The sequence below is a fragment of the Aedes albopictus genome, chromosome 2 (genome assembly GCF_035046485.1).
Source record: "Aedes albopictus strain Foshan chromosome 2, AalbF5, whole genome shotgun sequence".
Lineage (NCBI taxonomy): Eukaryota > Metazoa > Arthropoda > Insecta > Diptera > Culicidae > Aedes > Aedes albopictus.
In genome coordinates, this window is record NC_085137.1 from 143,430,016 (window position 1) to 143,454,020 (window position 24,005).

The 24,005-nt window shown below is 40.3% G+C and overlaps 2 protein-coding genes across 2 annotated transcripts in view; one reads left to right on the top strand and one right to left on the bottom strand.

The window, feature by feature from the left end:
* LOC115253617 (dnaJ protein homolog 1) overlaps window positions 1-24,005 on the top strand; it is a 306,072-nt gene that overhangs the window by 279,399 nt on the left and 2,668 nt on the right. The window lies entirely within an intron of this gene.
* Window positions 470-1,650, bottom strand: LOC109398533 (collagenase). The gene is made up of 3 exons (XM_019670917.3): window positions 1,484-1,650; window positions 1,048-1,420; window positions 470-985 (listed from the first exon to the last, which is right to left on the bottom strand). Exons 1-3 carry the CDS (start codon window positions 1,526-1,528, stop codon window positions 573-575), a joined length of 831 nt encoding a protein of 276 aa, XP_019526462.3. The 5' UTR covers window positions 1,529-1,650; the 3' UTR covers window positions 470-572.

Below are 24,005 nucleotides of genomic sequence, written 5' to 3' on the forward strand. Positions count from 1 at the left end.
ATAATCTCTTCGGCCCTGGTGCGCCGGATGGTATATACACTCGCGTCGTTGAGCATCGTCGCAGTTTTCACATTTCTTCCCCGGAGTTTACTTCTTCGTACAAGGCTTTGTTGAGTTCGTTTCCAAGACATCAAAAAAGTTTCACAGTGTATTGGGACGCCCTCTTTAATACCGTAATATAAAAACAAATATGCATGAATGACTTCTGATCGAATTGCAGGGAAACAATTGTATCTTCTGTAAAGCCAGCACGTTTGTGGAGAAAAATACTTAGGACTTCGGGCGTTTGAAGCATGTAGTTGAAAGGCCACAATTACTAACGGATCTAGTGTGAGAAGGCAGAATTCGACTTCAGTATTCACACCGCCCAGCGAAGAATTTGTCGATTAGATTATTTCAATTTTCAGTGTCTTCGCGTGGGCAACGGTCTTATAGATTGCAGCTAATTTAGAACATAAAAAGACAGTCATTTTTAATTTAACAACCATTTATAATATACGTCTGCTTCCGTCTCTACAAACAAAAAAATCACAAAGCGTCATGACCGGTATCTATTTCATTGTCGAGCCCGTTTAGATTCCGGTGTGCTGGTTGATCCAGTTGCGGAAGTGAGTGGTGCGTACGTATCCCGATGGGTGTCCAGAGGCGCAACCAGCCGACGAGACGAACGACACGACACCGATCTGGAGGCTGCTGCCGCCCTCGGTGATGGCCAGTGGGCCACCGGAGTCACCGTTGCAAGTGCTCTGGTTGTTGGCATCGGCACCCAGTCCGCAGATGGTCGAGGCCACCACGACGGACGATCCGTAGGTCAGCATGCACTGGGCGTTCGAGATGACACGGATTCCAACCCAGTTCAGAGTTGGCGAAACTCCGCTGCCAGGGGCATCGCTAGTGCGACCGAATCCGGACACGCGGGCCTGAGCGTCCAGGAAGGTTTCTCCGGTGCGGTCGGCCGATGGGAGGTTGATTGGCTGGATGTTCTCTGTGGGAAGAGTATGAGAAGTGAAACTACCGGAAAATGTGGGTTGAGTGTAAATTACTCACGGGAGAAGGCAACCGGGTTATCCAGACGGATCAGACCAATATCGTTGTTCAGATTGTTGGGGTTGTACGACGGGTGGATGATGAAATTGGTGGAGGTTCCCATAACTTCGGGGTTGTTGAAGTTGATCGTTCCCATGGGGATTTCGAATCGGACGACTCCGGTGATACAGTGAGCAGCAGTCAGGACCCATTGGTTCGAGATGAGAGAACCTCCGCAGGCCAGAGCGCCACCACCAGCGGTGAAGCCTCGTAGGAATACCTGGTACGGGAACTGACCAGGGGATGCCGGGAAGCCGTTCACGATGCGGACCCTGCTTTGGTCGGCCTGAGCATCACGCATCGTCATGGGGTTTTGGAAGCTGAGCGTGGCGGCCTGAAGAGAGTCAAAGTAGTTTTCTTAACTGTCGTCGATACGACCCACATTCCAAGAACTCACCTGGGACACGGCCAGACACGCCATAACGGCGAGGAAGAGCTTCATGTTTGACTGATTGGTATACTTTCGCGATCCACCCGAACAGTACTGAACGATGGCCTCACTTTGGAGGACATTTTTATACGCGGCGATATATCTAAGAAACCGATTAGCCTGTTTGGCGCGATAAGATTAGCACGTGGAATCCCAAATCTCACGGCTACCGGACGATCATAGAATTGTAAAACGGCAATCGTCCTATCGGTTCGTAGAAGTAGGTACCCTATCCACTGTGATAAGATTTCGATGCTTACGTCGAGCTGTAGGTCAATATCCAAGATAACTTTGTTTTGGTTTCTTTTCTTAGCTTTGAGAAAAGCGGGCAGATTATATATTAGGTAGAAAAATGAGAGTTACTTGTCGAATGATTGAGGCGATCCAAGATAAACAAATCAGTTTCCTGTCAGTTCCGGAAGTTTTCGTTCATATCACTAAACCATTACCTTGCTTCGATCATCACAAATGAGGTTGACATCCCTACTATAATCTCATTATTTCGCCTATCAGCCTTACCAGTTTCGTCGGAAAGCCATACTCGGAGCTTATTTTATTTTCATTTTTCACTATTTTATATTCATTTTTTCCCATCAAGAAATGAAACACTACACTACACCATGAATCAGTCACAGATTCGATTGAATGATATGACGTGTGTCTCTTAATTGGTACCCTACCGTCAAAACCAAGTGGAAACTAGATAAGGAAATAGTATTCGTTATCATTTGCAACCTAATGACACGGTATGGAAGTGACTTTCAAGAAGTTTCATTACACTTTTTATCTTTTTGCAATTATTTATTCGCTACATTTATTGATTGGAGGCATTCAGTCACGAGCTTTCTATCATGATCGAACAGAAAGCTACCGTCCACCCGTAGAAAAGAATAGGGCGCGTGGCGGCGGCGTGTGGGTGCCGTTGCGGATATATTGTCTTGGCGACGGAAAACCCGGTCGTTTGATAAGCGTTCGTATTTATATCAATTTGAGTACGTCTGCGATTGTAAATGGAATTCCCTGTGAAATGTTTGGATTGCTTTCGCTGAGTCACAGATAAACTCAGTTAAACCCATGTTTTCAGTTCGAAATGTAAATTGATTTATCTTTAATTATAGCGTATTTGTTTTTAACGTCTATTTTAATTTTCAGATTTCAACCATACGCCGCTATAAATATATTCGGTAAGGTACACCGGGGCAAGATGAAACAGCGGGTTAACATGATGTTTTCTAATAATGAGAAACAGTTTCACCACCATAACACATAGTTTTTGATTCAAACAATCTTTTGGCGAACGATAAATTTCCAAATTGTATTGAAATCTATTTCAAAACTTCGTGTTTCATCTTACCCCACCCGTTTCAACTTGCCCCGGTGTACCTTAACACATTGAAAAATCACATCATTCGCATCTTTCATTGTTGGCTTGAATCGTCCCTCTTAAGCTTGAGATTGCTTATCCGCTACTCCAGTATAGCCAGAGCGGCTGCACTTACAGAAGGGATCATTGAGGTAACCGGTTGTGGGTGTTTCATATGCGCCACTGATTTTTTTTGGCTGCTACGCCAAAGTTGTGGTTAATCTAAGACAGATGTAGGGAAGGGGCCATGCACAAATTACGTCACGTTTTTAGGGGGAGGGGGGTTTTGCATAACGTGACGACCCATCCAAATATTGTCGAGGTCCCATACAAAAAGTGTGACATAGAGGGAAGGGGGGGTTGAAAAAGGTCGATTTTAGCGTGACATAATTAGTGTATCACCCCAAATGCAGATGCAATCGCAGTGTGACCCCAAGTTATTTGATCGACAGTTCTTGCATCGAATCCAAACTCTCTCAGTATAGTCTTGCTGAATACTTGCATGTGAATAAATAAAAGAATACATAGGAGATTCAGGTAGCAGAAATTGAACCAAATAGTTGTTAAAGTAAATAGTGATTGTTCAAATGATTTTTGGTAGAAGTGATGATTTTTTTTAAGTCAAGTTTTGAACAGTCATATGGGACCATTAACAAAACGATTCTGTGAATAGCTGCGTTTTTCCAAGTGAATCGATTTCTTGTTGAAGCATTTACAGTTCCGATTGAAAAGTGATTGGTCCGATGACGCTAAATTATTTCTTGTCGGAAGTGAGTTTGTTTTTTTTACCGAAGTAAAGCCTGCGCACTTAAGGTGAATATATGACAAAGCCACATCTCGAATTTTCAAGAGCACAAATCTGAAGAACCGAATGTTGGTTTGCGCTGAAAAGTTGATGGATTGGTCACCACCAGCGGGTAACCAATCGATCAACTTTTCAGCTCCAACTGACACTCGGTTCTTCAGATTTGTGCTCTTGAAAATTCGAGGTGTGGCTTCGTCATATATTCACCTTAAGAATCGGTACACTTACAATCGAATGCGGATAAATAACGGTTTGGCCTAGAAAAAAATATAAGAAGCAAATGAAGCTTATCTTATGTATTTAGAAGGAAAAATATAAAATTTGCTGTTTTTATCTCTTTGAGATAAAATATTGATCTAATTGGGTAGTTAATGTCATTTACTTCTGCACAAATCAATGATCGTCGACAATTGCAAATTTCACAGCATACAGGTTGGTATTTCCTCAAGAAACAAACATACATTCATCAAAGATATACTCAAAACAAGTTACGACATTTAACTCCTGAGAAATTTTGTTTACAATACCATAATCAACGTATTGTTTTATTGACCGTTTTCGTTATATATAAAACATAATGTTATTCAAAGTTTTTTTTATGAAAAAATATTTCTTGGAACCGTTTTTTGGATCTACAATTCTCTAATTGAAGTGGCCTACCACAATTCAAACCGAAACCTGGATTATTTTTGAAATTATTAGCAGTTTTCCCGCACAGCAGTCGGAAATTAACAATCATAAGGTGAACTCCTCCTTATAAACCTAATATTAGACAGTTTCCATGAAAGAAACACTGAAAACCATATCTATATATATAAAAATGCAGTGGCATACGTGGGACCGCGCATAACTTGAGAACGGAACGTCAGATTTGGGTCGTCTTTGTTTTGTTCTGTTAGTTTTCACTCAAGGAAGGTTTATGAGCCAAACAACATGGAAAAATTGAGAGTTTTTGAAAATCGATCTTCCATACATTTTGAACGAGGACTTGGGCGCTTGGCTAGGGACTTGAAGCATCAAAAAACGCAGTAGGCAAGACAAAGTTTGCCGGAGACAGCTAGTATATTATGAAACTATGATCACAAATAAAAAAAAAATCAGAGTATATTCAGTTTAGTTAAAAAACATCTTTACGTATTTCACTTTAATGGTACACACAGTCTTGTAAACATTCGACATTTTTCACTACCTTCATTTCGGTGCCGCAGTGGGGGGTCAGCTTGCTTTGTCACATTCATGCGCTACCGTTACCTCTTACACACAACACGAGCGGTAGGACGAAAATCAATAAACATAAACAAGGGTCAAATCGATGTCGTCTGACACGATGACATTTGTCTAATTCAAGGTTTTCGCATGGATTTCAGCCAATTCCGACTATGAATGTTAATATAAGTTTATTTTTGCTTGTGAAATTAAATACGACACACATATGGCCAACACAGCTCTCATTGTGGACGTCTCCCGAAGCCGGAATCGTGCTCATGTGCATTCGTTTGACATGTTTGTTTCGTACGGTAGTTTGATTGCTTGTGTGGCGAATGTCGGAGACAAAGGCAGCCGAATATCGACGAAAAGGTGTCAATGACTGTGATCTCTAACAAGACTGGGTACACATTCAACGAATTTCGTCAGCAAATGTCCATACAGCTATCGAGCCACGATTATTCATATTGTTCTGCGTCAAATCATTGGTTTCTTGTATACTAATACTATTCTTATAGTACTCTTCCCGTATGCGTATTTGCTGAATTAAAATTATTGCGAAAACATATTTTTGACCTTAAGTATGTGTGAAAACCTTTGATTTCCCGCAAAACCCTTCAAAGGTTTCCCATAGCTATATTGGTAATTTTAAACACCCATGGAATATTTTACCTTCCTCAATTAACAATCATAAGCCCTGAAACGGTTCGATACTCCGTAATTGGTGGATTTGGCAATTTTAATTTCCTACACAAATCTTCAATCTTGAATGATTGATTTTTGATCAATTTGTGCAGAAAAAAATGGTACTGTAATGTTCCGATTTTATCACGCCCTCCACGTGTCAGTCCTTCATTTTTCATTCATTTGCTGTAACATTTGAGAGCAAGTGGCTCCCCTTTTCTTTAAGACAAATGTTGAAGGCACATTTTGCAACGTTGAAAATATTTAAAATGCCTATAGATTTTGTAGAATATTTAATAGCATTTTTGAAAAAGGGCTTGATAAAATCGGAACAATACTGTATTTATGAATTCAGATCAATAGTTCATCTAAAAGAAAACAAATAAAAACAGCAAATTTTATATTTTTTCTACAAACAACAATACATAAGCTTCAATTGCTTCTAACAACACTTTTTTCCAAGTGAAACCGTTTTTGATCTGTAGCCGGTTGTAAGTGTACCGATTCTAAAGTGCGCAGGCTCTAGTAAGCAGTGTGCGAAAAATTAAGAAAAGCGCAATAAGCAGCAAACCATCAATTGATCTACAGTACTTTTTCGATTATATCACGAATGAAAAAAAAATCGCGTAATATATTGGAGCGTGATATAATTGAAACATCTTTTTCCGAAGGTGTTTATTAATCAAAATACACTTGCACAAAAAAAATCAAACAAAAAACGAACAAAATATCAGACCCGGTAATGGAAGTCTAATATTCTTGTATGTAATTATTTTTTAATGTCTCTGAAAATAAAATCAAATTTTGGAGATATTATTGGCACTTCTACACGATAGTTTTTGAACTTCATGCTTCCATAGGTTGTCGATTTTCAATCTTTACACAGCAAAATAAAGATAATTGCTTAAATTTATCGTCGAGTACTTAACATTTTCAGAAGTGTTTCCAGAAGGTTGGGAATTTCTGGTTGAAAAATCAAAATTTGACACTTTTGCGATGTTGTCGCGTTACGCTTTGTTGTACAATTGTCTCGAAGTTTAAAGGTTCTGTCTTTAATTTCTGATCGTGCGATTGCCATTAGTACAATAATTGGCGCAGAAACAATTTTGAATAATTCCGAAACGTCAATATGTTGAAAAATATGATTTTCTACAAAGTTTATCAGATCAACGAAATACATATTTTTTTACTGTTCCATAAAACTGTTCCACTACAAAATATATAAATATCATTTTTTTTTTCTAAAATGGGTTAAAGAATATCTTATTAATTTTAAATCAATCGGTGCACTAGTAGTTGAGAGTCAATTCTCAAACTTGAGTATCTTGTATGAAAAACAGCCAATGCGCGCTTTATTCAACTGCTACCAACCTTTTGGAATTTGTTAATTACTCATTGAATGTAATGGATAACGGCAATCATGTTGAGGCACCCTACACTGACTTCAGTAAAGCCTTCGATAAACTTGACATTCCTATGTTGATTCACAAGCTTGAAAAAATGGGAATTGAAATAAGTCTCCTTACCTGGATTAAGCCATATTTAACTGATCGTCAGCAAATAGTAAAATTCAAAGAACACAAATCTAATCCAATTCAGGTTACTTCGGGAGTACCCCAAGGCTCACATTTAGGTCCTCTTCTTTTTATTTTATATGTTAATGACATTTCTTTTGTTTTAAATAAATTGAAGATTCTTATATACGCTGATGATATGAAGCTATTCTTGGGGATCAATAAGGACGATGACTACATTGTTTTTCAGAATGAAATAAAAGTTTTTCATACGTGGTGCTGCAAAAGTTTATTGGAGCTTTATGTAAAAAAATGTAATATTATAAGTTACAGTAGGAAACAAAACACAACCAGTTTTCCAGTAGTATTAGGAAGCGAATATGTTACAAGTTGTGAGAAAATAAAATATCTAGGGATTGTTTCAGACTCCAAACTAACATTTGTAGATCATTATAATGCAATTACTCATAGAGCATGCAACATGCTTATTGTTATAAAACGTTTTAGCTATCATTTTCAAGATCCTTATACACTCAAAACACTTTATGTTTCTTATGTACGTTCAATTTCAGAATACTGTTGTGTTGTTTGGTCGCCTTATACTAAAAATATGAAGAACGCATAGAGTAAATTCAACGTCAGTTTTTACTATATGCATTACGTAACTTAGGTTGGTCTGTAATGCCTCTGCCATCGTATGAATCACGTTGCTTGTTAATTATTATCCAAACATTGAAGAGGCGTTGAGAGTGTGCGATGGTGTCGTTTATTAATGATGTTGCCACTCAACGAATTGATTCGTCTAGCATATTGTCAAAATTAAATTTATATGCTGCATTAAAAAATAATCGAAAAATTGTTTTTTGCAACTTCTCATCGTAATAGGCCATTTTATCTCACGCAAATCTGACAGGAAAAGGCCTACTTTCCCACACCAAATTAACAGTGCTGTAATGGTTCATTACAGCACTGATTTGCGCTGCGTAATGAACCATTACAGCACTGTTTTCAGTTTTGATCAACTTATTGATGCTTTCTGGACGCAGGTTTGAAAAATTGTGACAACTTCACAGTATAACCTGCAATGATCAGACTTCCTTAATCATGGCTATGAACATCAGTGTGCAGTCTGATGAAAAAAATTAGTTATAAACTATCCTCAAGTGGTAATTTATGAAGGTGCAAAAAACGTTGTACGAAACTCGGTGCAGAACTCGATTTTTACAGCACTCGTCGTAATTATCCAACTCGGCAAGCCTCGTTGGATAAATGTACGACTCGTGCTGTAAAAATCTTCATTCTGCACCTTGTTGCGTAAACTACTATTACATCATGTAAGGTTTTCAAAAAATTGACCTCAATTACTAATTTTCATTTATTTACGAGATTATTTCATACTAGTATAAGCCCCGAGTTACCTCACTTTTATTTCCCCACTGTACCGATGCTAGTGGTATTGACATGTTTCGGCCAAAAAATTAGCTGCCTCCGCCTGCTGCTTCATGTGTTATCAAATAAATTTTAAATCACCTTTTTTTGTTATTTAAATAAGAAAAACCTGCAATTTCCGTGAATATGTAAGTTTTTGTTTAATGGAATAGTCTTTTTCTTATATATTTTTGCTAATCAAACGTTCGGAATTTTTTTCTGATTTTTTTACTTCAAAATATTCATCAAAATCGATTTTTTTTTACTTTTTCAGTAAAGTAGCCCACTGTACCTTTCGTGTGCATTATAGAGTATAAGTGTCTTTGGAAGAAATGTCAAAAATATCAGAATAAACAACTTTGCAGAAGAAAGTTTTCTTCCATGACGCTTGTATAAAAAGCTAAAATTGATCTAGATCAGTTGCAACTTATCTAGATCAATTGTTCTATCACCAGATTTTAGTAAAAACTCTTACAAGACACTTCTCTAAAGACACCAAACCTCTAGGATGCATATCCAAACCACTAGAGGATTCGTCTGTCCATAACTGCGTTCTACCCCAGTGTGCTCCGTGATTGACCAGAGCAATCGAAATTGTATAAGGAACCAATAAATAGGGTTTGGGACTAGCTTACTATTCTCAATGTACACAGTTCGAGAACTCTCAACTTTATTAAGGTCAATAACGGCGCCGGCCACGTCTTTACGGTCATCGAGGAAGGGAGGGAATGTTAGTAAGACAAACGTTGTTAAAAAGACCGCGAATCGCTGCATCTCCACGTTTGTCTCAGGAAGGAATTTTTTGTTAGTAGGGTAGGGTACATTGTCAGTCTGAGAGTCACCTAAGGTTGGTGATTTGATTTGACTATGGATCAATAAACACGAACTTTCGCGCACAATTGACCACTTTTCTATACGAAACATCAGGGAGCAGAAACGTTTAGCCCATTCCACGCAGAGATGAACTGAACGCAACAAAGGACACATCAGTAAACCAAACCATATGCATTCACAACATGGTGCATTGTAGACACTAAACACCCGCGCATCTAATGTTTTCGGTTTCGCGCGAGACAATTGCGAACGCGAACGGTTATGCTGCGTTACTCATCCCTTACAGCAGCGATGCGTGCACAGCAAAGAACAACACGAAACTCCTCTCCGAGGGAATACCGGGAGAAATTTCTGAAGAAATCCAGGAAGGAATCCGAGAATATGTAGAAATTTAAAGAGAAATCGTTGGAGGCATCCCTGAAGGAAACCCTTCTGGAGTCCTAGAGTGTAGCTCTGAAGTAATCTCGGGAGAAATCGTAGAAGGAATTCCTGAAAGAAAGAATGTCGGGAGGAATTCCTGTAGGAATCTTTAGTGTAATATATGGAATAATCTCGAGAGTAACCACGGGAAAAATCTCTGTAGGAATGTCTGACAGTAACTCGGAATGAAATTCCGGGAAAACTCCTAAGAGAAACTTGTATGGATTCTCTTAAAAAACCCCGGGAAAACCCCGGGAAAAAATCTTAGAAGAATTCTGAAAGGAATCTCAAGAAGAATTTCCCTAGTAACTCTTTGGTGCAATCTAAGGAGGTAGCACGAGAAGAATTACGGATGTAATTTAATGAGGAACCCTGAAAGAAGTGTCTGAGGCATATCCGGAAGAATTACTCTGCAAGCAATCTCAGTATGTATCATTGTACAATTTCCTGGAGTTCCAGGAAGTATGCCTAGCGGAATTTCGGGAGAAATTATCAGGAGTATCCCGGTAAGAATGCCTAGAGTAATACAGGTAGGATTTCTGGGAAAATTATTGAAAGATTTCTTGTGAGTATTTACGAGACGAATTCTTAAAGCGAGCCTTAGAGGAACCGCTGCAGAGAGCCGTCACGCTGAGACCGCTCAGCACCTAGAATGTGTAAGACCCACTCATAAGTGCATAATTTCCAGAATACACCAAAAATGTGTAACAGTTACATACTCACAAAAACAGCTCGTACACTTTTCTAGATGCGAAATGTTAATATTTTTGTGTTTACCAAGGTCACTAGTAATTGGTTTGGTATTGAGGACTGCTTGAGGTGTTATGCAATTATGGAAAAATCACCATTTGTATTGGAAAATCGTCGGTTATTATTGAGGTATTGCAATACCTGATGCCATTATTCACGTGGTATTCGTAGAATATACATCAGTTATTATTTTAGGTATTTTACCTCTTATGCAGGGCTCATAAATACCTCATTTAGGTTGTAGGTATTGGGTTTTCCATACCTGAGTTTGGTATTCTGCAGCTATTTTCTCCTGCTCGGGTTATGTGTCAGTTAGTCGTTCCTGCTCGGGTAGAGCAAATATGTAGTTCAACATATTCGTGTAGAAATAAATAACAAAACAGTAGTGATAATAAAAAAATATGAAGGAACTTATCCGAGGATACCATATCCCTTTCGGGACGGAGCGCAAAAAAGTGAAATCTCCATGCAAATGGCTCAACTTTGGCTCTCCAAAAGTTTTAGATTCCAATCAAAACAACAATTAATTTTCCTCATTTGGAAGAACAACTCTTTATTTTTCGATTTCTAGCTTTGACTAGCTAGATAAATCAGGAAAAGAAAATATGCGACAGATAAAACTTTTTCATGTTTTATGAGTGCAATAAATAGGCTGCCATTATAAATGGTTTTTGATAGAATTTTTGTTCGTCCAAACGTCATTGGAGCAAATGTCACAAATTCCAAGGAGTGTTATAGGATGCTGGCCAATGGATTGACATTTTTAACTTACTAAGTCTATATAACGCGGTTTTATGAACCCGCGTAAAACTGTATTGACAGTATTGTTAACATTTTCAAATGTTAACTGCTGTTCTTTAAAGCAAAAGTAAAAGCAAACATTGTTAATTCTTCTGTCAATAATAATTAAACCTATCAGGGCGCGTGCTCTTTGAGCCTAATGGGCAGTACGCACCTGGCAAGTAGAGTAAAGTGGGGCAAAAGTTCGAGTGGGGCAAGAGTTTCTTTTGAAGTTATTGAGCTTAATTCAAATGATATCTTTCGGGTGTCAAGGCTGTTCGATGCCTTTTTGAAAAAGAGTCTTTCACTCCAAAAATTATCAAAATAGATCAATATTTCGAAAAGTTATGACAAAATGTTGGTTTTTGATCAAAAAATTGTAATATGCGATGGTCCTTCCAATGCATGGAATGGAATTGTAATGAAATCGAGTTCGATATTTTATTTTGGGGCGTAACTAGGTATATTTTGAAGATGCCTCAGCATGTATAACTTTTTTCAAAAAAGTTTTGGAAATCATATTTTACACATAGTGGGGCAAAAGTTCGAATTGTGGGGCAAGAGTTCGAGTCATGTGGAAACTTCAGGCAAAACCCTAAAATTCTGCTAAATGTACATATTATCTCAGATTATCTCTAAAAATGATGGAATTAGTGAGAAAATTCGATCGAAGTAGAAAAAAAATGTTGTTTTATCTGAATTTGGCGGAAAACTACTAATTTTTGGTGAAGTAAATTTAACCCTGATTTGGGTAAAATCCAGATCGAACTTTAAAGTGTATTCCAATTCCAACATCAAATATTTATTGGTTTTAGGAATTCCAATTACCAAAGTGTCGAAATAGTGTGCTACGGATAGCGGAATACCACAAACACTAGATTCGAACTCTTGCCCCAGTGGTGGGGCAAGAGTTCGAATTAGACACACACATACAAAAAGTGATGTAACTTAAAATTGAATAGACATTTGGCGTAACTTTGTTCAGCAAAATTTTAGCTCATGGATGGTAGAATCACCACGCGGTATTCATTTATTTTTATCTGCTTAGATTTCTTGAAAATAATTGAATTTTCAACTAGGGTCGAACTTTTGCCCCACCTTACTCTACTGTGGAAAAGGATAGGCCAAGAAATGGTCACGGAATGATTCCACTCTCAAAATTACTTGAGCAGTACGCAGCTGAAACGGAATAATCGATGAACAATGATGATGGTGATGATGGTGTGATGATTGTGTCGATCAAACCAACTGTCACTTTTGCTTTGGGAAAAATGATCTGATCTGACCCATTAGGACTCATTCAAATACTACGTTACGCAAAGGGGGGAGGGAGGGGGTCTAACACTGTGTTACGCTTCATACAAAATTTCAAATTTTCCCATACAAAAGTTGTTACGTGTGGGAGGGAGGGGTCTGAAATTGTCAAATTTTGCGTTACGTAATATTTGAATGAACCCTTATTCCGCAAGTAAAAGTGACATTTCAGTGACAGGTTCGTACCGTGCGATATACGTAAACAACAACGGGTGCAGCTGGAAGATATTTTTGGAGAAAGTTCCTGCCGGAATCCGATTCCTTGTCGGAATCTAGTACCAATTTCTCGTTGAAATCAGCACAGGAACTCTGCCGTCACAATGAACCCCTGCCGCTGCTGCCGGAATTCTACGTGGACAACTGGATCAGATGCCGGAACCAGTAGCTTTTGCAGCTGTTGTAGCGGGGATTTGCATGAAATGGAAACTTTTTGGGAATACATACTGAAAAGCATCTAGAAAAAGTGATGGACAAAGGGTTCACGAAGAAGGAAGTTACCTCGGTAGTGGCTTTTCAACCAATGTGCATATTTCGGTAAACAGCAAGGTGATATCCTTGGTGGCTTTTATGGTTTTCAATTCTCCAACGAGTTATTACGGGAATTCCTCCTGGAACTCCTTCCAGAATGCCTCTTGAAGCTCTTCCGATCTTCCTGGGGATGCTTCATTCTGGTTTCATTTAAGAAATTCATTGATTTGTTCCTGGCTAGTTTTAAGTGAGATATTTATAGAATTCTTTCGAGGATTTTTTCATGAATTTCTATGGGGATTTCTCCAAGAATTCATTCGAGCATTCCTCCACGAGATTCTTCTGGAATTCCTCGACAAGTTCCTTCCGGAATTTCTTCAAGACACTGTGATAAACCTCAAAGATTTCTATTTTTTTTTTTCGGGGATTCCTTCTGAAGTTTTATCTGGGGTTTTTAGGAGTTTCTTCTGGATTTTCCCCAGAAGTTCCTTCCAAAATTTCTTCGGCTTTTCCTTCTGGAATTCTTTTGAATTTATCTTAAAAAATCCGTCAAAAGTATCCTTTGGGATTCCACCAGGATTTCCTTAGATTTTTCCAAGATTTCTATCTGGGGTTGCTCCATCAATTTCGTCAAAGGTTTTTTTTAGGATTCTCCCAGAAAATATTTATGCTATTTCTTTAGGAGTTCCTTTCGAGATTCTGTCTACGATTCCTGCATGAGTTCCTCCTAGGCTTCCGTTAGGAATCGCCGGGATCTTGAAGCAGTTCCTTCAAAGATTCTTCCGGGAATTCCAGATTCCTCCAAGCATGTCTTCTGAAATAATAGATAAAGTTCCCTGCCGGAATCTAATCCCAATATCCCTTCAGGGATTCCTCCAGGAGTTCCTTCAGGGATTCCTCCAGGAGTTCCTTCAGGGATTCCTCCAGGAATTCCTTCGGGGATTCCTCCAGGAGTTCCTTCAGAGATTTCTCCAGGAGTTCCTGCAGGAATTCCTCCAGGAGTCCCTTCAGGGATTCCTCCAGGAGTCCCTTCAGGGATTCCTCCAATAGTCCCTTCAGGGATTTCTCCAGGAGTCCCTTCAGGGATTTCTCCAGGAGTCCCTTCAGGGATTCCTCCAGGAGTCCCTTCAGGGATTCCTCCAGGATTCCCTTCAGGGATTCCTCCAGGAGTCCCTTCAATTCAATTCAATTCGCTTTATTTTAGAGACTTTCAGCTCGGGCTGGTTCATCTCTTAGGAGTCCCTTCAGGGATTCCTCCAGGAGTCCCTTCAGGGATTCCTCCAGGAGTCCCTTCAGGGATTCCTCCAGGAGTCCCTTCAGGGATTCCTCCAGGAGTCCCTTCAGGGATTTCTCCAGGAGTCCCTTCAGGGATTCCTCCAGGAGTCCCTTCAGGGATTCCTCCAGGAGTCCCTTCAGGGATTCCTCCAGGAGTCCCTTCAGGGATTCCTCCAGGAGTTCCTTCAGGAATTCCTCCAGGAGTTCCTTCAGGAATTCCTCCAGGAGTCCCTTCAGGGATTCCTCCAGGAGTCCCTTCAGGGATTCCTCCAGGAGTCCCTTCAGGGATTCCTCCAGGAGTCCCTTCAGGGGTTCCTTCAGGAGTCCCTTCAGGGGTTCCTTCAGGAGTCCCTTCAGGGGTTCCTTCAGGAGTCCCTTTAGGGATTCCTCCAGGAGTCCCTTCAGGGATTCCTCCAGGAGTCCCTTCAGGGATTCCTCCAGGAGTCCCTTCAGGGATTCCTCCAGGAGTCCCTTCAGGGATTCCTCCAGGAGTCCCTTCAGGGATTCCTCCAGGAGTCCCTTCAGGGATTCCTCCAGGAGTCCCTTCAGGGATTCCTCCAGGAGTCCCTTCAGGGATTCCTCCAGGAGTCCCTTCAGGGATTCCTCCAGGAGTCCCTTCAGGGATTCCTCCAGGAGTCCCTTCAGGGATTCCTCCAGGAGTCCCTTCAGGGATTCCTCCAGGAGTCCTTTCAGGGATTCCTCCAGGAGTCCTTTCAGGGATTCCTCCAGGAGTCCCTTCAGGGATTCCTCCAGGAGTCCCTTCAGGGATTCCTCCAGGAGTCCCTTCAGGTATTCCTCCAGGAGTCCCTTCAGGGATTCTTCCAGGAGTCCCTTCAGGGATTCCTCCAGGAGTCCCTTCAGGGATTCCTCCAGGAGTCCCTTCAGGGATCCCTCCAGGAGTCCTTTCAGGGATTCCTCCAGGAGTCCCTTCAGGGATTCCTCCAGGAGTCCCTTCAGGGATTCCTCCAGGAGTCCCTTCAGGGATTCCTCCAGGAGTCCCTTCAGGGATTCCTCCAGGAGTCCCTTCAGGGATTCCTCCAGGAGTCCCTTCAGGGATTCCTCCAGGAGTCCCTTCAGGGATTCCTCCAGGAGTCCCTTCAGGGATTCCTCCAGGAGTCCCTTCAGGGATTCCTCCAGGAGTCCCTTCAGGGATTCCTCCAGGAGTCCCTTCAGGGATTCCTCCAGGAGTCCCTTCAGGGATTCCTCCAGGAGTCCCTTCAGGGATTCCTCCAGGAGTCCCTTCAGGGATTCCTCCAGGAGTCCCTTCAGGGATTCCTCCAGGAGTCCCTTCAGGGATTCCTCCAGGAGTCCCTTCAGGGATTCCTCCAGGAGTCCCTTCAGGGATTCCTCCAGGAGTCCCTTCAGGGATTCCTCCAGGAGTCCCTTCAGGGATTCCTCCAGGAGTCCCTTCAGGGATTCCTCCAGGAGTCCCTTCAGGGATTCCTCCAGGAGTCCCTTCAGGGATTCCTCCAGGAGTCCCTTCAGGGATTCCTCCAGGAGTCCCTTCAGGGATTCCTCCAGGAGTCCCTTCAGGGATTCCTCCAGGAGTCCCTTCAGGGATTCCTCCAGGAGCCCCTTCAGGGATTCCTCCAGGAGCCCCTTCAGGGATTCCTCCAGGAGCCCCTTCAGGGATTCCTCCAGGAGTCCCTTCAGGGATTCCTCCAGGAGTTCCTTCAGGGATTCCTCCAGGAGTCCCTTCAGGGATTCCTCCAGGAGTCTCATTGACTGGAGACGATTCCAGTTTGGATGGGATGAAGTAGTGCTCAGGATATATGTCTTGCTACCGCCTCTTCCAGACAGTCCACGGTGGCAGAGAGGAATCAATCGGTGTGACTGAAAGATGAAATGTGATTTATGAGTTTTTGAACAACAACTAACGCTTTTTTTTAATAGGTATAAAAGGGAGGCAAAATACTTACTCTTCAAAATTTCCTCCCATCCCGGATCATTTCTGATTCCACACAGCTACCGGAGACAAATCGCATCGACATCTCTCTGCGTGTCGTAGCCTCCGCGGTGTCCACCGCCATCCCCGCGATCGCTATTTTCTCCACCACGATTTCGACCACCGCCGAGGCCACTTCCCAAAGGTCCCGAACCAGAATGACGGTAACTGAACTCCAACTCTAAAGTCCTGGTCTATTTATTGGTCAGCTTATTCTTACTCTTGCCGTGGGCCGAAGCTCGATGCGCCCGCAGATTATTTCCGATCGGAACACCGCCGTAAACTGTTCCTGCTCGCATTCACCCTCTTCGCACAGGTGTTGCTCCCGTCGGAAGTGATTTCGCAACGATTCATTGTCACCGTAGAAGTAGTTGGTCCCATCGGCATAGCAAAAGTGGCAAAATAAGTGCATCTTCCGCAGTTGCCGAAACAGTTCGTCCTTGTCCAGGAACAATTTGTCGCAGTACTCGCAAAGCGGATGGCCCCGATGGCCGACGATGTCCGGGTTGCCGATCCGCCGGTGGATGGCCAGGTCCTGCCGGAAGTAGCACCGACGTTCCGATGAAGGATCTTCAGGTGCTCTGTGCAGATGTCGCAATAAAACAGCTTGTGCCGCTTGCGGCATGCTCCTGCAGGATGTCGAGCTTGAAGAAGTTCTTCTCGTCGCACCTGGGACACTTATTGTCCAGTAGCTCAAAAACGCCTGCTGCACCTCTCCGTCCGTCCGATACTGCTTATCGTACAACTCATACTGATTCTTCACGTCCAGCTCCCGATACGGGGCCAGCGTCTTCGAGATTACCTTGGCCAAATCCCACCGACAGATGGGACAATCGTTCTGCCGACACAGCACCCGAATCCGGGTAAAACACTCGAAGCAGCACAGATGGTCGCACTGGCGTAGAACTGGATCGGCTTGAAGCAGACCACGCAAACGGTTCCGACGACGAGGAATGCTTGACGTTGTTGCTTCCGGTGCTACTGTTGAGGGTACTTCCACTACTGCCAGCGCTGCTGGTGCTACTGTTGTATTTGTATTTGCTAGCCCGCAAGATCTGGCAGGATCCTGCAAGCCGACACGAAAACAAAAAAAATAATCCGAATTTGTTTGTAAACAAACATTTCGTCGATTATTTTCTTCTTCTTCTTCTTCTGTTTCTGCTCTCAAGCTCGATTGCCAAAATTACTTTGGTAATTAGAGGATTTTTTACTTGGCTGCTTTCCGTTCCAGGTGCATACCAAACTTAAAACTGCACCGCGCTCGCGCTGTATACCACGAGCAAGGTTTTTTGGTGGTGTTATACTTTTTACAACGTCGCGCTTCCTGAAAGGTGAAAGATCCGTCAAAACGATCTTGTTCTTAGTCGTGGTTATTGAGGTTAAAAAGTTGTAACCTATAGGCATTTGACTTCAATGACAATGTTGCATGACTTGAACCCACAACGTAAATTGCTCAGTTCAGTTAAGTGATGACCCCGTCTAGAAATGTTCATTAATTCCCTTAATTCCAAGACAGTAAATAAAATTCAATTTATAATTGCATTCCATTCCTTATACCAAAAAAGAATTGATTTGATTTCTTAATTTTGCTAAATTCCGTTGAGACATTGCGAGTTGCTTCATCACCGTCTCGCACGCACCTATCTTGATTGATCATTCAGTAGGTAGATGCGTACAAACCTGAGAACACGCCAACAACGCCTCAGTGACAACTGTTGCTGGTACATCACCCGAACGTAGGTATCGAAAGATCAACAAATCGCCTGGTCACGTTTTTCCTCGCACTTCGGTTCACAACAACACCAAATCAGCAGACAACCTACACCAATTATGCTTTCGGCAACTCCGACCGAAGTGATTACTTTATTTTGTTCTAGCCTCCCTTAACGTACCAACGGGTATCGCTTGCATCTGCACTGAAATTCAATTAAAATTTTTCAACTCCCCGGTCAGAATTTGCGAAACTGCACCCAGGGTTGATTCGACCCAGTATGGTGGTGGGTCGAGTTGTCCACCGAGCCACAACGCAGCCGTCGTCGTAGTTCAGCGTGCTTGTCACCAAATACGGGCACTGTACACTTGTGGTACAGCGTGCCTCTACATCGTGGTCGTCGTCCGTAGGTTCGAGAGATCACACGCGAAAACTTGAGTCGTTACATGTGCATCGTGGAAGGCGCTCAGACAGTAGGGCTTCGCCGGTCGGTCGTGACATCGTCAACAAGCATACCGTGCGAGCTAATTGAAGAATTAAATTGTTTGAATTGTGAAGAATGATTATCCGGATCTCGCTGTAAAACAGAGACAGACGTGTCTCCTCCCTTGGAGGATGGCGGGTGATGTGGCAAAATGATTGATTTCTTCTAGATTGTGAACGATGACTGGGTTGGGCTTGCTAGATGTCGTGCGTTGATTAAGTGATTGTTGATCTTGATCTTTAAATCGGTGTCGCTATTGATGGGTTAGGATAGATCGGCTGATTGATTAATTATGAAAAATGACATGATTTGTGTCGATTGAATTTGAACGAAAATAAACATTTGTGAGTGTGATATGACCAAATCGAAATACAGTTCAAGCAACTTATCTTTTATTGCTTGTTTACAATAGAGCTTATCACCGTCTAAGATATACTTAACAGATTTTAATATGTTTGCCTTTCTCGTATACAGGGCCTGGTCTGGGCTTGGTGGTGGTAATCACCACTAGCGTGCACAGCATTTTCTTGTTTCTCGCTCATTCTCATTGCGAAATTCAAGAAAGAGCGAGAAAAAAGGGGGGCAGAGTGAACCCTCCCCTCTTTTTTATTTTTCTCTTTCTTGTGTTTTTTTACGAGAGTGTATGAGGAAAAAGAAAAACCTGCGCACGCTAGAGATTACCACTTCTGATTTGTACACATAAGCTCCGGCGTTCAATCTCTGACCCGCCATTTTTCTGCTAGAGTAAAAATCTACTTCGTCATATGCGCTAATTCCCGTCATTTCAGATGAGAAACAGCCGATAATCACAGATATTCCAACTTACTTTTGCTCATCAGATGAAATAATTTAGCTGAAGCGATCAAAATGATTTGACGTCAGCATTTTTAGCTAAATTTAATTTTATTTGATGCGTTTTTATTGTAAAAATTCAACTTATCTTTAACGTTTGTATCCACAGTTAACAGCGAAACTTTGCTAAAGTTTTTAAAATTTGAAAAGTATTGTAACTCGTCACAGAAAACTGAAAACAATCGATCGAGAGATAACTGAGATATGGCAATCTAAAGTTAACTACAGGTTGGTTCCGGTTTCGTTAACATAATATTCCGTTTCTGTCAACACTCAATTATTTTACCTCAAAACTTTTAACTCAAATACTAGTTATTTATAGTTTAACATTGATTGGGAGGTAGACCAAAATGACATAAACGACGTATGCGCCACAGTAGCTTACAACACACTTTTATTCAGCCCCCATGCATAATTATACTAGCTCAAAACAATTTAACCAACTTATTTTTTAAGTATGAAACAAGTAGCTTACCATAATCAATCAATAACAGGTGGTCCTCCGAATAATCGAGCTTAATTTTTCTCATATCATCAGCTTTTTGTGTTAGGGCACCTTCATTGGTGTCCCTTCCGGAGATTCCTCAAGGTTGTCCATGTATTCTTCCAGGAACTTCCTTCTGAAGATTCTTACAGAACTTTTATCCTAGATTTCCATCGAGGAATTTCATCTTTCAATTACTACGATTGTTCTAAATTAGTTCCATGTAAACATGTTTATGATAATCAATCTCAATGTTTTGGTTTGTAAACGGTCGTAACTAAGATTCGTTGAAACAATCAGATTATACCTCAGTTACAAATTGGTTTCGCAAGTTTCAATTAACGATGACGTTTATTTACATTGCGCTAGTTGTTATAAATATGTTATACCTCAGTTTGGTTTTAACAACAGGATTTTAACATCCGTTGTTTCATGAAAACTCAGTTGCAACATGTTTACAACGATGATCATTTCTATTTTAGTTGCAGGTGCTACTTGGGTATAGCAAGAATTCCTCTAAGGATTTCTCTTAGTTTCTCTTCAGAATACACCCCTGTCCATGTATTTTTTTGCAAATTTCTTTTGGGATTCCTCTGCGATTCTTTCAGAAATTCCCCCAAGAATTTTCATTGGGACTTCTTCAGGAGTTTCTCAAGATTTTTTGTTTTAATTAGATTCATCTTGAAACTGGTCCTAAAGTTTTCTCAGAAAATCCTTCCGAAAGTTCTCCTGGGATTCCTTAAGGGTTCCATCCCTAAATTCCTTCAAGGGTTCCTATATAAGCCCATGTTTTTACTCCTTAATATATTTCTTCAAGCAATTCTATAGGAACTCCCCAACAAACATTATTGCTGTACAACAACTGAATAAGCCGCTCTTAAGCCTGTTTTTTTTTTTAATTTTAGCTGAATAAGCTGATATTCAACTATCATTTTTACTTGGGTCCTCCAGAAATATTGTCAGATTATTTTCCACACCTTTTTTTTTGTATTTGTGAATTTTAACTTAATGCTAATTCTTCACACAAATTTTCCACAACTTTTTTTTCGCATTTCTCCGGAAATTCTTCTCCAAATTTCTTAAGAAGTCCTTCCTGGAATTCCTCTGAACGTTTCTTCTGAAGATGCAGCTCCAGGAAAGATTTCGATTCGGAGATTCTTTCAGAAATTCCTCTAGGGTTTTTCTTTAAAAACTTTTTAGAAACTTTTTCGGCAATTATTGCCTCAATTCAGGTACTACCGTATACCGGGGTCAAATTGATCTCGGAGTTGAAATGGTTCAGACGTTTTTCAGTTAGATAAATCATACTTTAAATAGTTTCCTTTCAAGTATTATTTAGTATCTGATTTTTTCTAGATTTTTTTCAATGAATACCTGCAGAAGGTTCTCCAATTCTGACAATTATTTTTTTTTAATTTCAGAATTTCCCGTACGGATTTTTCAGAAGTCCCTCCAGAAATTTCTTAGGAGTTTTTTTCTATGGAGTTTTGTCCTGGAATTCCATAAAAAGGCAATACTTTCTTCTAAAAAAATCCAATGCTAGGAATTTTTTGAAACAATCTTCCAGGAATTTCCAGAAATTCCTTTAGGAATTCCTTAAAGAATTTTTTAGTCATTTTTGTGCAATTTCTATAAGAATTTTTGAAAAATTTCAGGAGAAATTTCCGAAAAAATGCTAAATGTCTCTAAAGACATTTCAGGAGATGGAAACGCAAGAACAATTTCTAAAAAACCTTGTTGAATTTTCTGCAGGAATCATTAAAGGAATTTCTCGAAGAATTCTCGGGGAAACCTGGGAAGAATTTCCGAAGCAATCCCAGTATAATTTGCGAAGAAACTTTTGGAAGAATTTCTTAGAAACTCCACGAAAGAAGTTTTGAAGAAATCCCTTGCTGAAATTCTGAAAGAAGACCCTAATTTTTTAAGAATTCTCTGGAGCACCAGGAATTTCTAAAGAAATTTCTAGTAGAATCCCTGTTGAAATTTTGGGAAGTACTTTTGAATGAATCTCTGGAGGAGTATTCTAAGAAATCCCAGGGAAATTCTTGAAGAAATCCGGAGAGTAATACTTGGAGTATTTTCCCAAGAAACCCTTGGCGGATTTCAAAAAAAAAAATGGAGAAATTTGGACGAATTTCTGCTCAATAAAAATGCATAGATAAGCGTCCGCAGAAATCCTTAGAAAAAACTCTTGAGATGTTTCTTTTGAATTTTCATCGAAGTTCTAAGGAATTGTTTTTGAATAAATTTTTAAAAGAATACGTAGAGACACTATAGGACAAGCCCGTGCACAAGTGAGGGGGGGTATGGTTTGGGTGTTAACACCCCCCCCCCATAACCGACGCTTCATACACTAGCCGCCTTTTGCAGAAATTGGGAAAAAATCCCTCCCTGGAGAAATTCTCGATTAAGTTTTCAAATCGAATTCCTGAAAGAGTTTCTAAAGTAATTCCTGGTAGAGCTTCATACCCGTAGAAATCTGCTTAAAAGAATTCTTGTTTTTTTTTAATGCATGAGGGAATATCTAAAAAAAAACAACTTTATGGAATCCCTGAAAGAGAGAAGAAAGAAACTTTTGAAGCAATTTCCAAGAAATTTCTAAAAGAATCACTGGAGGAATTTCTGGAGGAACCTCTGTAATATACAGGGGATAGACAAAATGATCGGGACAGGCAAAATTTTCACTTTTCAAAAAATGTTCAATCAGTTGTAACTTTTCGAAAAATGCATCAAATATTTTCAAACTTTTACTGTAAGTTCCTTAACTAGTTGTGTATCAGTGGACAACATTTGGAAAAGATCGGACAATTCTTCACGAAGTTATGAAGATTTTTGAAAAAAGGTAAAATTATCCGATAGCCTACTTTGAGCTGTTATATCTCCGACTTCAATGAACCGAATGCAATGAAATTTTGACCATTTATGACTTATATAATGAGCTATGAAAAACCATTGACTTAACTAAATATTCTTAACACGGAAGAAAATTATAACGATTAGATTATTTTTCTAATAAAACACCAAATTATCCAAAACATCAACATCGTTTCATAATTCAAGACGCAAATAATAGTTCATTTAGTTTCCCTCTTATTGACTTATATATAAATGCGTTTTTTAGTTCTAGAACATTTGCCATTTTCAGTTGAGAAAAGGAATCCGAGGATGATTTTCTTAAAGGGTACTCGTACGGATTCCTGAAAAAATCCATGAGGGAATTTTTATGGAAACCCATAAAAGCTTTTTCAGAGGAGTTTTTGGAGAAATTTCTAGAGGATCCTCTAAACTTAATTACGCCGGAAATTCTAGAGGAAACTCTGAAGCGATCCATGGAAGATCGCTAAAGCACTTTCAAAAGAAATTCTTGAAAGACTATCCTAATGGATTTCCTGCAGGATTTTCAAATGGATTACATGGTGCAATATCAGAACGAATCTAGAAAAGGAGATTGCCAAAAAAGAGTCTACGTAGTTAATGGACAGCGTCTCACGAATTCTTCGAAAATTCTTCTTGAATTTCCCTCGGATTTTTTTCTGGATTCTATTCGAGATTTCTGTTCCAAAGATTCCTTCAGGAACTTTTTATACATTTGTTTTTTAATTCCTACAGGGGCTTCTCCAGGAACTCATGAATTTCTAGAGGAGCTCCTTAAGATAATCCTTCTAGAACTCTTTCAGGAGCTCATTCAGAAACTCCATTAAGGACAGACTTGTTAGAATCCCAAAATGGCCGCCACAATGGCCGACTTTGGCACCTACTCACGATTTCGAAAGCACAAATCTCTGCGTAAACAAAATCAGCGCACCTGAGCCTTTTATTTTAAGCTTATTACAAGTGAGCAAGAACGGAATAATAAAATACACTGTTGTTTGAAGCTTACTTCTTGAGATTAGTGCGTCTGAAGTTCTGATGCACTGTTGAAGCGGGATTTCATGACGTTTGTCCTTAAGGCTTTTTCCTGAAATTTCTTCAGGAGTTTCTCTTGGAATTCTTAGAGGTATATCGCCTGGAGTTTCTTGAAGGATTTTTCTCAGGAATTTCTTCATGGATTCCTCCAGAAGCTCCTTCAGGAATTTTTCAGAAGTTTCTTGATGGATTCATCTAAGAAGTTCCACAAGAAATTCTTCCTAAATACCTTCAGGGTTTTTTTTTTCCTGGAATTCTTTAAAAGA